Here is a 14816-nt window from a genome sequence, read left to right as displayed (position 1 = left end):
CAGTTTATATATATATATATATATGTGTGTGTGTGTGTGTGTGTGTGTGTGTGTGTGTGTGATAAAATCCATGTGCATATGTAATCCTTGTTATTACAGTTTTTGACATATATCCATACATATAAATATAGACACAATTACAGAAATAAATAAATGTTTAATTAAATTATGGAAATCCTTACTAGGTTATTAATATATTTTAAAAAGCACTATATAAATGTATTATTATTATTAACTTTCACTACCTGTGTAATATTTATATAATGTAACACTAAATCGTCTCTAACATGTAGCTATAGCATTCAAGTATTATGACCAGTGTGTTTTAACTGCACATCACCCCAAACAAATATCGTAGTCATCTTCCTGAGGGAGCGTGTAGTTTGTAATGGCCTGTTACAAGTTCATTTAAGCAAGTTCATTTAAACGTTTTGGCCCTTAACACATACCAAACCTTTGGCTTTTTTGAAATGATGATATCAAGAATAGAGTCATATGTACATGGAAAAAAAACCTGAATTGTTTGTACTTTGCAGATCTTTTGAAAGGTTTCAGAATTCCAAGAGGAATGTAATTTCTATGCATTTTCCACACACGCAAGCGCACAGACTAGCCAGCGCGTTTAATTTTTACCTCTGTTTGGTACGGGCTACATAAGTATGACAAACTCATTCATTCATTCAGCAGTGTGCACTTGCCACTTTAAGCTCCAGAGAGTTGAGAGGCCAACGATGCGTCTTTCAGCCGCTTTAATAAATCATATTTGACACTTTCTGTGTACTTCTAGTGTTCGAATGGCTATATTCGATCGCTGCCGTTGCCTTTCCGTGTACGTTTGTGCATGAGGCCATCATGTCCTTTCTCCCTGTCCCTCCGGCAGAGCTGCAGAGGGAAGGCAGCATCGAGACGCTCAGCAACAGCTCCGGATCCGCCAGCGGCAGCATTCCGCGCAACTTCGAAGGCTACCGGTCCCCTCTTCCCACCAACGAGGGACAGCCCCTCAGCCTCTACCCCGGGGGTTTCCCCTAACACGTCCTCCTCCCACCCTGTCCCATTATGGACTAACCTCTTTTCTCCAGCTATGCCTGGACCGTCGCTGTGGTATGCAACGTTGATGTTACCTTCCACCAAACCAGCCGCCCAGTGATGAAGATTGAAAAGCTTTTCGAATCGGCCGTCGCATTTAAGACACCACCTGTACGCAGGTGTTCACTAAATAAGTTTCTGGATTTGGACTTTGATTAGAAACATGTCGTTTAGTGTGATACAGTCTGTGTGAGGCAGAGTATGAATGAAAGAGAATGATGCAGAGAGAAGGCTTCTGCAGACGTGATGTATGTTGCTTTAAGGCTGTTTGGAATGTTATTTTGCCTTCTCAGCTAGATGCATGTCACAAAATGTGTGTGTGTGTGTGTGTGTCTATCAATCATACAGTAGCTTCATGTATGTGGTTTTTTTTATTCATCAACCAAAGCTGAGGTGTCTCGGTATGATTTATTTGATTACAGTCATAGTTTCAAAGTTGTTAAAGAATCCGGATTATGTTCCATTTCAATGTATAACTGCATTTACATTGAGTATATTTACAATGCTTGTTTATGAAAAAAAAAAAGTCCTTTGAAGACATTTCTGGACAGAATATTTTGAATCTATTTTAATAGATATTTACTGTTAATAATTTTAAACCTAAATTTGCTTAAATTTGTTGCCATTGACTCATATATTTAGTTGTGCTCTAATGATACTTAATGGTTACACATATCTCTCAATATTTCTTTGTATATTTAATTCTGATTTTAACCCATTAAGGGTGCATGTGCGTGTGTGTGTTTGTGTGTGTCTTACATTTCCCTTTTAAACTTAGTGGTAAATACAAGGTTTATCACTTACTTGAGAAGGGACATTGCTTTAGAATTATTTCCATGTTTTAAGATATGCTTTGTGAATGTTGAGAGAATGTTGTCTGGCCAGTTCTCGGCTCAAACCCTCATTATCCGAGCGACTCTTAAGTGGTCCGAGATGTCTAGCCAGCGCTCCCTGCCTGTAGGAATATGTTTAGAAGGAGGTGATGATGGTACAGCAGGCCTTATTTGTCCTTCTCAGTGTGCACATGCTCTCGTACTGTTAATATATGCTTTCGTCTTTATGGCTTACAAGGGATGCGTTTCCTTAGACTGGACTGGACGGGCAATGTTGCACAGAAGTGGAAGTGGAGTGGAGCTGCAGGGACATTAGGGGAGTGCGCTGTATCATCTCAGCTCAGCCTGCAGTTCCATGAAAGTGAGCATGGCTGCCCTGGGCAGAGTAGTGCATGTGGCCAGCCTGAGGCGTGTCCGACCAGGGAGCCTCTCGCTGAATGATTTACAAGGGGGCAAATCTGGCATGACTGTATTTCCTGTGAATGCACTGCACATGCTTTTTATGGACTGTAATACGCTTTTGTAAAACACCCAGTTTATCCTGTTGTTGAATATAAATCCATGCAGTTGAAATTGTCAAATGCACATTGGTTCGTGTCAGTGTACTTGAAATGGTTTGCAGTTAAGTGTCAATACCTTGGACACGATAAAGAATGAAATCTTTTAGTTTTTAAAACCAGAGGCTAAAGGCAAGGTTCAGTCTAGATAAGGTGCATGTTCAGTTACATGTACGTGACTAAACTTCAAAAGGTAAATACGGTATTCTCTTAGTTCCACATACCTGAGCAGGTGAACTGAAGTGATTCAGAGCTCCCTCATTTTCATGTGTACTTCTGTTTTAACCATCAGGTTGTGTTCTGATTCACCTTAACTGCACACCAGGTAGCTTGCAATGAAACATTTCAGAGTTCCAGTCAAATTGATCTTTTAATAGTAAATAATTACGTGAAGTCACGAATGAGTCATACATTGTACTGACTGAGTTGTGTCAGTATTATGGCTAAAAATAAACCATTGATGAGAGGAGCTGCAGCAGTGCGCTTTCTCGTGAAGGTCTGATTCATATAGTGCAGGCATATTTACAAGACTTACCCCATCAGCCTCTAAACAGGCAGAACCACACACAAAGCCTTTAGTGCTCCTCACAGAGACCTTTATTGGAGGGAAATCACATATTGGCATCTGACACATGCAGTAACAGGAATGTAAAAAGGGAGTTTGCCTGTCAATGGTTGCACTAAATTGCTGTGAGGTAACATGAGAGATTTAGCTAGGTTTTTATATTGCCTACCTCAGAGCAAATAATTTTTCATGTGTTATAGTTTTATGTCTTGGCAAATCTTAACTGTGTCATGTGTTTAAAGAACCCGAGGAAAGAAATGATAAATGATGACACGGGCTTTTGCTCAGAAAGCTGTAGACTTCTACTGAGGTCTAGAGGAGAAACAGGAAACATCATTTAGACTCTACAGAATTTGAATATTTCCTAATATCTTGTATTTGGTAAAATTAAGCATTGAGCTAAAATTGTAACAGTATTTTTCAAAAAGGGTGAATCTTCATGTAAATTCATATGTATTCTTCTCCTGCTTGCACTATGAGGCCCTCAGTCCTGCTGGTACACCCTGTACACACTGCTGAAGAGGAGCGAGGCTGGGATAGAGGTGACTAAGAAATGTGTTTGAGCTCACGTTCCATGAGATCTCTCCTCAGATGAGCTGTGCCGTTGAATGGATGAGCAGCAGTCCGGCAGGGTCACGCACGCACACAAACAGGCTCCACTGCAGCCAGAACCGCACACACTCGGCTGTTGCTGGACTCGACAATAGCCAGGCAGCACCTGGACGTTGAGTGGCAAAGCTCTTACATACCGAGTTAAATGAAGTTTAACACCTCTGCCAAACTCCTGCCTTTAATTATCAACAGTAGATGGAGCAGATGTTAGTGAGAGGAGGCAGGATTCCTCTCTTCTCACACTGGTCCATGCAGGCTCTGAAGGAGACCTGCCATCCAGGTCTAATACATTTGAGTGACTATTACACATCAGAGTTGCAGAGTTAATCCAGTTGCCTCTCATTAGCTATGGAACTGATACACAAAACACTCAGTAGACTTGTTAAGGCTTGTTGGCATTTGGGAGAGCTTCCAGGATCCAGAGCAGTGCCCCAGTCCTGCACTTCAGGAATCCCAGTGGGAGTGACCCCAATTCAGTAGCCCACTCTGGGCTGGCACGCCTGCTACACCAATCACCTGCCCTTACACCATGCTTCAATTAAGCATGCCAAGTACCAGTTGAAGGGACTACAAAACAGTTTCACTTGAAGTGTTTCACAAACATACAGGCCTCTAGAACAGAGTACATATTAAAAAATGGCTTGTTAATGTTCGCTCTTATCTAAGTATTAACATTTAGTATGACATGAACATATAATTAATTATACATGGTTTTCCTCTCCTATCTGCAGTACTGAATAACTATCGACTATATGGCGTTATATTACTACATAAAAACAGTTATTTCATATGAGCAAATTTGCCAGAAAAGCAAAACAACAAAAAAAAACTACCAGTTAGAAGGGCTCTCATAAAATCGCTGCCGCTGCAAGCTACCCTAAACAAAGCCGTTTGTGTACTGGGGCTGGTAAACTAGCTGACGGTTTCGTTTGAGAAATGTTTAAGATATGAACGCATAACACCTTGGTGGCATAAATGAAAGAAATGGGATCTTTCAAAAAACCTGGACCTCATATAGCCTCTGAAGCACTGTTTAAATTATTCAGTTGTTTTCCGTTGTTAAGCAGACCTGTTGTTATCCTTTTTTTTTTTTTTTTGGCTACTTATTTTGGTTTGGTAAAATCTCTTGCTGTTTAATTGATGCAAACGCTTGAAAACGCTTAGCGCAGTGAAAACCGAAGCTTCCAAATATGCGCTTATCAAGTTACTTCAGATTTACGTCGCACCGGTGAAACTCGGGACTTAAGTGATCCCACAGAAAGGAAATAGTAACAGAGTCCAAATTATTTTAAGTAAAAAGAAAAGGAACAGTGATTCGCATCACTGGACTCGTTTAACACATCTGTCAGTAAGGTTAACGGTGATAGCCTAATCATAATACGGATGGATTTGGTTTGAGAGTATAGGAGGAGACTGTACATTTAACAGCTCTGGTGTGATTTAACCCACATAACACTGAGCTTTTTCTCATGTGAGCTACTGTTTATCAGTTAACCTGAGAAAATACAATGCGTTTAACTTACCTTGACGACAGTTCACAACGAGCAGTTCATCTCCAAACTGGTGGGAGGTGAAAGATGGAGAAAAGTAACTTATACGATACTAGAATTTAACTGAAAGAAGCAGTGGTAAAAGGGAACATGGCGTACGTTTTAAAATGTTACCCCGCTATAAACGACATGTTTAAGATATCTGAATATTTCTGCATTTTTTAGGATTTGTTAGATATAAAATATATATGATCTTATAAGGGCATCGGTGTATTATTAAAACTTACTAACTGATGATCTCTAACATTGTCCATTGTTCGTCGTGCCGTTTTTAAATCTTGTAAATGGCTGAAATTAATTTGCTCAGCTGTAAATATCACGAGTATCAGGTGGCAAATGTGTCAAAAGGATGTTAGAATTATGAAAATTCTGTCATATTTTCTCATGCTGCCAGTATATACTAAATTAATTGACTATTTAATCTACTTGTGTTTCGGTTTTACAACGTTAAGGGATTTAGCCAAATGTGTTGCTAAGTTTGTTTAATTTCTGAAATGTCTACCTAAGCTTCATTTACTAAAGATTAAATAGACTAAACCAAATAGACAGCGAATGACTCGTATGTCTCACAGTGAGAGGCATATATGAGGGCGATATATGAAGATTGTGTGTGTGTGTGTGTGTGTGTGTGTGTGTGTGTGTGTGTGTGTGTGTGTGTGTGTGTGTGAAAAGGACTATGCAGAGCAAATAGAAAGCGAAAGAAACAAGCTGTTAATTAGACGAAATTTTATTTATACTGTGAGGACTGAGACGCAAGAAATGGGTGTATTGCAACAATATTTCTCTTTGTTAAAAGAGGGCTTCGATTAAGGTACAAAAATTTAATTCACAGCAGGTTTATTGATAGCCTATAGCTTATAATATTAGTCTGTATAATATAGTGTATTTAACTTGAAAACATAGAATTTTAACGCAAAGACATTAACATCACTAATTATTACCCTATTGATGTTTCAAGACACTGGCATTATAAAGCCTTGTGGTATTTTTTTCAGTCAAAATATACCATATCATTCTCAGAGAACATTATGAAAACAGGATGCAGTTAGTCACCTGGATGAAATAGGTGATGCGACTTTGTTTTGGAGTTTGTTGATGTGATAGGTCGCACAGCATGACACGAACGTACAGAATCACATGTCCCCAAGGGTAATTAGAGCGCCCCCACCTGTTACCTGCGGGAAAAAGGTGTGACATCAATCAAACGGTTGCCCGTTACCATCAGCAATAATAATAATAATAATAATAATAATAATGAAAACTATAAATCTCATGATTCGATTAAATTAAAGTCTCGTTTAGAGATAGTTGTTCCTCCCTTTGGTGGATATTTTATGGCTATATTTGATAATTTATGGATATTTATGGATACATCTGGCAGAACATCTTTAATCTGTAAAAATATCATCCCACAGGTATAAACCCCTTTATTTTATTTTAGCCACCTACGCCTTTCACTTATCGTAATGGGAAAGTTGTAAGCCTATATCGAGATCCTCTTCTGATAGTTCATATATATATATATATATATATATATATATATATATATATATATATATATATATATATATATATACACACTTAAAAAGGATTTAATTGCAAATCTTTTATTTATTTATTTTTAGTAAATGTTTTAGGGTCTTTTTTTCGTATACACAACTTGATAATTACAAAGCTCACATGTAATGTATCGGATGCCACATCGCATCACCCAGCCTGTTGCATGTAGTATGAGACATTACATGTTGTATAAGGACAGGGCAAGAGAAATGGGCATAGCTACAAGGTGCGCGCGCGTTGTGGCACTGCGCCTACTAGATTTTGGGTCTGAAAGGTTTTGCCATTTGGTTTTGTTTTCTGCGCAGAGCGCAGCAGAGCTGCTTGGCGTGATTCTGTTTTCTTCGTGCAGTGTCGCAAATCCGCAACCCGAGTACACCCAGATTGAATCGGTTCCATTAATTAGGAATAAGGAAATCGAGGGAATTATGCGCTAGATACGCGCGGACGGGCTGAATAAAGTAATGAGCTGTGCAGAAAGGAGATCGGAGGAGAGCGTGGCCAGGGAGCTGGTGGAGACTCTCGGTATACATGTGACGGGCCGGGGGGGTGGGGGGTGGATGAGGGACTTTGACAGGTCTTAAACGGTCTGGCGCCAATGCTTCAGTCTACTGGCTAAATATAGCAAGAGAGATGATGCAGAGCTGGAGAAGAGATGAAAAGATGAAAAAGTAAAAAGAAACAAAGAAACGCGACCTTTTGATGGCCAATACGAGCCACGGTGTATTGTAATATACATTTACTTCAAGGATACTGGAAATATGTGTCACTCCACGAAAATGTTTTTATACTTTATTATGCAGTCTTCGCTAGGCCTATAATTCTTTACATGCTCTATGACTGAAAGGGCTGTTCACTATATTTTACATGCACTACGACCCTTCTCTAAACCACTTATTTACCTGCTTTAGAGGATTCTAAATATTCAGACACTGCTTTCTAATACGCGACAGTTTTTACGCCTGACAGAGGCACCGCACTACGAAGTTTCCAACATGAGCAACTTCTAAGTCATCTGTGATAATGGCTCAACACTTGATTACATTCTTGTCGGTTTGGATGTGTGTCAGTGAGGATCTAGGCCCTAGGAAAAATAAATCGAACTTAATTGTACTGCCTCTGTTGATGTGATTAGTTCCTTAAGTATATACATGGAAAACCATTATCATCCCCATGTGTGGTTAATCTCTTTCCACTTGAAATCTCCCAGTGTCGAAGTTTAAGCCTGCAGATCAAACACAGACTATTGATTATGCCAGTTCAGCGACTGTAGGCAAAACACTTCACCAGAGAAGGCTGTTTATATGCCCTAATGAACAAATCACAACGGTGCCTTCAAACCCTCCAGCGACTGTACGTCAGAGAGCGTGGAGTAATAACAGGGTCTAATATCACATTGTGATACCTTAAATAACTAAGACGATTCACTCACTAATCGTGCAAAAAGATCAAAAGCAGCAATAGTAGATATTTAGGAACATATTCCCTTAATGTTTTGATGTTTCATAGACTGTCTAGCTGTTATTGTATTATGCGCTTTAAATACAGTTAACTCATATGCAACGGATCACACTACTAATGTGAAATCACCCAGATATCACAATTTTCAAGAGTTTGACCCTTTAAAAAATGTTTCTCTGTTACACTTCTGGGAATACACTTACATTTCACCGGATTCTTTTCACAGATGTACTCTGCAATAAATCCTGCTGGATTTTATTTATTTTATTTTTTTTGTCTAGTTTGGCCTATTTTTATTGTTGCAATACAACCTTGGCTCTTAACGTCTTCCAAAATACACGTTTTTAGTAACGTTTTAGTTTGGCTAAATATAAACAATTTAATTTTCGACATTAAACATGGTTCCAGTTCACTTTCCCAGTGTATATGGCACCTGTGCTCCTACATTCCTGCATCGCATTGGTATTGTCTTGTATTGTTCGTTTATTTTAGGCTGCATGTCGTTTTTCATTTTTGGTTCGAAATTCTGCCAATCAGCAACAAGTGTCTCAGAGACTCAGAGACACTTCACGTAATGCAACTTTGTAAATAATCCCATACAGCAGGCAATAGCGACGCTCTTTTCAAATGTATTCGTAATAATATATAAAAAATCTTACATAAGTCTATTCATTAATATAACATAATTTTCCTTGTCTTTTTGTTCTTATTTTCTTTGACTGTTTTGACAATTTTTTTTCTTTCAGAAAATGCAAGAAAGCGACTATTATTTATCTTTTATCACATTGAATGGATATTGGTACATGTGTAAAGACATATACAAATATAAATATGTGTACAAATATTTCCATTGCACCAGGAAGGCATATATAAAGTAATACACACTGCATAAAGTTTGAATGTGCAACTAAAACTTATTGATGTGTGTAATTGTTACTGGTGTCGAAAGAGTTAATGGCAACGTCGCTTGTTCCAGTATTAGACCGGACTGCAGCACCTTTTGCTTTAAAAGTGTGAAAGGGACAAGATTTCGCATTTACACGAACGATTGCTTGTTGCAGATATCTGACATTAGCTTTTTAAAAAATATATACAGACAGCTGACGAACATCAACATTTTCAGTTATATGCCAAACGATAATTGCCATCACTGACTTTCAGACGAAAAAAAAATACAGCCACTTTTGGCCTCAGATACAAAATACTCGTAGTGCGCTGTTCGAGGTTTTCGGGGTAAATGTGAAGTGACAGGAGACCTTTCTTCTTGTGGTTTGTCAGCCGCCTGGCGCCAAGCGACTGTACAACAGACGATATCAATGTTAATCAAGTCCCCACGAATTTCTTCATCGTAAACACTAGCTTACATTCCGGATCTCAGCACTGGGTCGAACGTAGCCTATACGGTAAATATTTTAGTTATGTAACTATTTAAGGAGTATCTTACTATGTGCAGAATTAAAACCAGATATGAAACCATTACCTTAGTATTTACTTGTGTGGCTACTGTACTCGAGTAGTCTGTAATAAGTGCTGAATTGTGAGACATCGTTTGTTTTCGTGAAGATTGCTGTAGGTTTTGTTAGTGGTGTATTTCTTTTAGTCAGTGTGCCGGGTGCTGATGTCCAGAAATGCAACGCTTATTTCTCTTAAATATTAAATATTTCTCTTAAATATTCTACATCGAAATGTAACCTGCTCGACACGCCATTCCGTAATATCGTTAAAAAAGAAATCGTTAATGTTAAAAAAGAAAACGTTAACAAGAAAAAGGAACTCACCAAAATATCTTTATACTGTCTTTATATTCCTCCCAGTCAGTTCTTCTCTTTTCTGCGGGCTATTTCACATGCGCTCACGGGGCCGCCTTTAAAGTGCCGGTGTCCGGTTTATCGGACACTTTTCTTCTCTCAAAGTTGATATTAAGATGTACGCGAAGTGCATGAATAATCAGACAAAAAAATGAAACGCTGAACTTGTTTTAAAGGATGGTTTGCTAATCTGCGCCAGACCTCTTTAAGTTAGTGGTTCTTCCCCGATTTGTGCGTCAGTCTAGTCTGGGTAACAGCTCAGTGGTTTGGGTGGTCTTACGGGGGGCTGGCAGCTCAGCCTACAGCAAGGCTACTTCAACTATAACGCCAAAAGAATTTCACCTTTGTAAACATGTTTTTTTTTTTTCCCCGGTGGAAAGTATGTTTCTCCTACGCGAAATAAATGTTAGCAGTCAGTGTCTTTTCAGCGGGTCGATAATTCGTATACAATAGATCTTGCAAGTCTCTCGTTGTTTATGGGAATATGATGAATAAATGAGAGCGCAGTTATCAACTTCAGTAATCGTAATTCCTAATTCCCAGTGTAACCGAGGTGAGTTTGATGACCGAAACAAGGTGGCATCGCCTCATCGTAATTATAAAACGCCAGCCGACCGATCTGCTGTCTCCACCGGCTACGGACTGAGGGCTGACCCGGCGCTTGGCTTGGAGACGGGGGTGGGAGTTCCCGATCTTTTCTGTCATTGGTTAATATTTTATTCTGTTGACATGTTTTCTTACTGCTAATGCTTCCGACACCTTCTCGTCCACCCCCTCTCCCCGAGCCTGGTCGGAGCTGTCAAAACCACGCCTATAGAGGCCCACAATTGGTCCAGAAAGCGTAAAATCAGCAATCAAAGGGGCTTGGTTCATTAGTGTTGGGCTAGGAGAAGGGAGGACATGTGAGATAGTCACAGATCTGCAGAAGACGTAGCAGGACCTAAGCCTTGCCGCTCCGCGTCTGTGTCGAGTGATTACGCCTGGATGGGCGACTGCGTCGAAAGAGTCGTCTAGTTTTTATAAGAACGACGGTCGCAGAAACGGAATCCTCAAATCTTCTCTCAAAGTGTGGCTGCGCTCACTTCGACTGGTAATATTAGGAAACTTTCGTGGAAGCAGCCTCTGCGGGGATCGAAGTGGTGGTTCTCCGCCGTCCTGCTCGCTTTAGGCGTCAGTCCGTCGCCCTTTCTCAGAACATACTTCGCACTGTAGTCGAAATTGCCTCACTGCGCTTCTGCCTTCCCTAGCGAGACGACAGTGCATTTATTTGGATACGCGCTGCTTTGAGAGAAGACCTCACTGAATATCAAATTTCCTCCTCGATTTTTTGGATGCACCGATGAGAGATCCAGTTTTTTCAGGGACTGCCATGGCTTACCACCCTTTCCACGCTCACCGGCCCACCGACTTCCCGATGTCAGCTTTTTTAGCGGCCGCTCAACCCTCCCTCTTCCCCGCGTTGGCACTGCCTCCCGGAGCCCTCACTAAGCCGATCCCGGACCACGCTTTGGCCGGAGCCGCCGAGGCAGCGCTTCATCCCGCTTTGAGCCACCATCACCAGGCGGCTCACCTTCGCAGCCTCAAAAGCCTAGAGCCGGAGGAGGAGGTCGAAGACGATCCAAAAGTTACACTGGAAGCAAAGGATCTATGGGACCAGTTCCACAAATTGGGAACAGAGATGGTTATTACAAAATCTGGCAGGTAATGTTCCACGTTACAACTGCTCATGTTTTTATGGGTTCGTGATCTTAACTTGTAGGATTATAATTTATATGTTCCTCACCTGACTTCAAATGTATATATTTAGGCTGCAAGTTAATTTGTGGCGTTTTATTTAATGGAATGATTGACTTCAGATTCTTGGTTTGTTTAGTAGGCCCAACGCAAATTGGGCAAGGTTTAAAACACGCTTGTTGTCTACAGCGCTTCCCATGTTCAAGTTTTTGTTTTATTTAGTGAGATTTTTGTAATATTGGCGAGAGTAAAGTGAGCGTCACACGCGAATATTTTGCACTGATGCCAATATATTCGACGCTTCAGAGCTGATTTTTAAATCTCATATACAAAAATATAATGTAGAATTGATACCACTGGTAAGCATGGTAGGTTTTTTTTTAGAAAGAAGCGAATATTAAAAACATTCATGATGGTTTGCTGTTTTAATGTGTAAACATAACAAACATGTTGTAAAACATGCTGTAAGATAAAATAACTCGTAAGAAGAGCCTGGCCCTTTATTGGTCTTCATTTGGAGAGAGAGGTTAGTTCGTTTTCTGTAAACAGGCTGATAGGTCCAGGTCCTGTTGTTAAGCATTTACATCTGTTAAAAGAAGTTAAATGAGCTCAAACACTGTATACCTAAATGTAGGTCAATTGGATATATATATATATATATATATATATATATATATATATATATATATATATATATATATATATATAATAGAAATGTGTTAATTACTTAATTTTAGTTAATTAACAATTGCCTTTCCTCACAGGAGAATGTTTCCGCCTTTTAAGGTCCGAATAAACGGACTCGATAAAAAAGCCAAGTACATCCTCCTAATGGATATCGTTGCTGCCGATGACTGTCGCTATAAGTTCCACAACTCCCGCTGGATGGTAGCCGGCAAGGCGGACCCGGAGATGCCCAAGCGAATGTACATACATCCGGATAGCCCCGCAACAGGAGAGCAATGGATGGCAAAGCCTGTTGCTTTCCATAAACTGAAGCTGACAAACAACATTTCGGACAAGCATGGATTTGTAAGTGACCTGTAATCGCATGTTAAAATTCTCCTCCAAACAGATGTTTGCGTGCCAGAAGCGCTTTTGTGAGACTGACGGACCTTTTAGAAGTATGGCGTACTAGGCCGTTTGTTTGAGGGGCTGTTGCCAGTGATGTTGCTCTTTTGCCGATAGTAGAATAATGTTATTGTGGTTTCAATATTATCCAAATTTCCTAAACATCCTTATTGTAACGTTTGCTTTCCGTTTTGCCTGTTCTCGCGCAGTCCGAGTGGCCTAGTCACGTTCATGTTATGAATAATGGTGGTATTGAATAATGGTGGTATTGAATAATGGTGGTATTGAATAATGGTGGTATTGTCAGTATCGTCTATCCTGAGTTTTTCTTGGCCACGGAAGCATTGCGTCGCGAGTGACAGGCGCCGTGTTCCCGTGTGTTTCAAGAGGTGGAAATAAAAGAAATCAAGTCAAGAGAATGAGACGTTATGTCGTGCTGACGAAAGCGCTGTGTGTCGAAGCTTCATTTTAAAAATGTATTGTTCTAGTCATCCATGTTAAATGCAATGCAGTCTTGAAATGAACAAAAAAAATTGCAACAGTGCTCTCGACCTTATAGCCTATATGTGTTCAAATGTAACCTGCGCTCTGTGCTCTTCCAGTTTTGTTCCATCTCGACTGGAACAAAACTGAACATTAACATGCATGGAATTACCATTTAAGAGCTGTAAAACCAAATGACATAACGTACGTTTCTCACGTCTGTTAATATATATCATAATGCAGAAGAACGGGTTCTATTTATTAATTTTAGGCACACGCCGCCAAACCACTTGAAGATAGTGTGCGTTTACAGGGCCACTGTCATGTGACCCATAACCTCACTGTAATCCAACAACGATCCTGTTTTCACCGTGCTAACGTACTGTAATTATTAGATCATTTATGACTTTATGCCCAGTTTAAAGGGTAAATGAGTCTTTTTTTTTTTTTTTAAAGATTAGGCTGTGGTGAAAATGATCTTTTCCCCTTAGTCATTCATTTCCTTCTCTTTCTTGTTTCCAGACTATACTGAATTCAATGCATAAATACCAACCTAGGTTCCATATCGTGAGGGCCAATGATATTCTGAAGCTTCCCTACAGCACGTTCAGGACGTACGTGTTTCCCGAAACCGAGTTCATTGCTGTCACGGCATATCAAAATGACAAGGTAATCAGTCTAATATTGACATGACCAATTATTTGCAGTGGCATGATTGATCATGCTAATGCAAAGATTTTTTTTGCACTATGCTTAAAAAAACCTGACTTTTCCCTGATCTCTTAATGAATTTAATTTCTTTACTGTCTACACTCTATTACTTCACGTTTTTGTTGCGGATACGGAGATATAGTCTGTTCTCGACAGAAGCACCAATCTGTGAGCATGCACGTCCAGGTGGCCTGTTGACTCGCACAAAGTCCACTCAGCCCGCTGCAGCCTCGGCACTAATATTAATTGGCGTGTGTGTCTGCGGGGCCTGGTGGTCTTGCTGGTGTCGTAAAGTTTATGGCATAGAGTCACAATCGATTAGCAGCCACTCGCGCTCGCGAGTTTGTCCGCGAGCTGCACACTTCGCGTGCCTGCAATCAAGGCACGTCAGTCGCGTGGACTCCCCAAAGGACACGGCAGCGCCCGTGCGAAGGCCCGCGAAAGCGTCACACTCAAAACATCATCCAGCACTTGCATTATTTATTTTTTATTCGTTCCGGGTATGTAAACGTTAATTATTGATGGCGTCATCGTTTGTTCTTTCCTGTTCGCTTCCCTAAGTATTTCTTATGACTTGTGTCCTGATAGCCTATGGAGGAAAAAAAAAAACGGTAATTAATCATGCGTGAAATGTTCTCATGGGAGTTATCGATATAACATAACCTTCAATAAATATTATTTAATAATATTCGTGGAAATTCACGGAAGTACCCTTTTAAAGCATTTATTGTGTCCGTAAGAAGGATGATTTAAATAATCATGGGTTTACAAGGAAAGCAAGAAATATA

At 40.0% G+C, this 14816-nt stretch overlaps 2 protein-coding genes and 1 long non-coding RNA gene across 6 annotated transcripts in view; 2 read left to right on the top strand and 1 right to left on the bottom strand.

Moving 5' to 3' along the window:
• bcas3 (BCAS3 microtubule associated cell migration factor) overlaps positions 1–2500 on the top strand; it is a 163279-nt gene extending 160779 nt beyond the window's left edge. For all 3 annotated transcript variants that reach the window (XM_035533994.2, XM_035533993.2, XM_035533992.2), the window contains one exon: positions 881–2500. In XM_035533994.2, the coding sequence (XP_035389887.1) occupies positions 881–1029 (149 nt within the window). In that variant the 3' untranslated portion in view covers positions 1030–2500. The remainder of the gene's footprint in view (positions 1–880) is intronic.
• Positions 2501–3105: 605 nt separating this feature from the next.
• LOC113569711 (uncharacterized) lies at positions 3106–10895 on the bottom strand. 2 transcript variants are annotated; one of them, XR_003409824.3, is made up of 5 exons: positions 10000–10895; positions 6257–6378; positions 5177–5213; positions 3611–3759; positions 3106–3353 (listed from the first exon to the last, which is right to left on the bottom strand). It is a non-coding gene; the product is annotated as an uncharacterized LOC113569711 (long non-coding RNA). The 2 variants fall into 2 exon arrangements; XR_003409823.3 differs by having other exon boundaries at positions 3106–3759.
• Positions 10896–10926: 31 nt separating this feature from the next.
• tbx2b (T-box transcription factor 2b) overlaps positions 10927–14816 on the top strand; it is an 8961-nt gene continuing 5071 nt past the window's right edge. Inside the window, exons 1-3 of the mRNA XM_026997731.3 lie at positions 10927–11730; positions 12528–12795; positions 13840–13986. Of these exons, the coding sequence (XP_026853532.2) occupies positions 11369–11730; positions 12528–12795; positions 13840–13986 (777 nt within the window). The 5' untranslated portion in view covers positions 10927–11368. The remainder of the gene's footprint in view (positions 11731–12527; positions 12796–13839; positions 13987–14816) is intronic.

Source organism: Electrophorus electricus, chromosome 17 (genome assembly GCF_041902795.1).
Source record: "Electrophorus electricus isolate QZ-2024a chromosome 17, ASM4190279v1, whole genome shotgun sequence".
Classification (NCBI taxonomy): Eukaryota; Metazoa; Chordata; class Actinopteri; order Gymnotiformes; family Gymnotidae; genus Electrophorus; species Electrophorus electricus.
The sequence above is the reverse complement of the archived record's forward strand: the minus strand, read 5'-3'. Positions and strand labels throughout refer to the sequence as shown.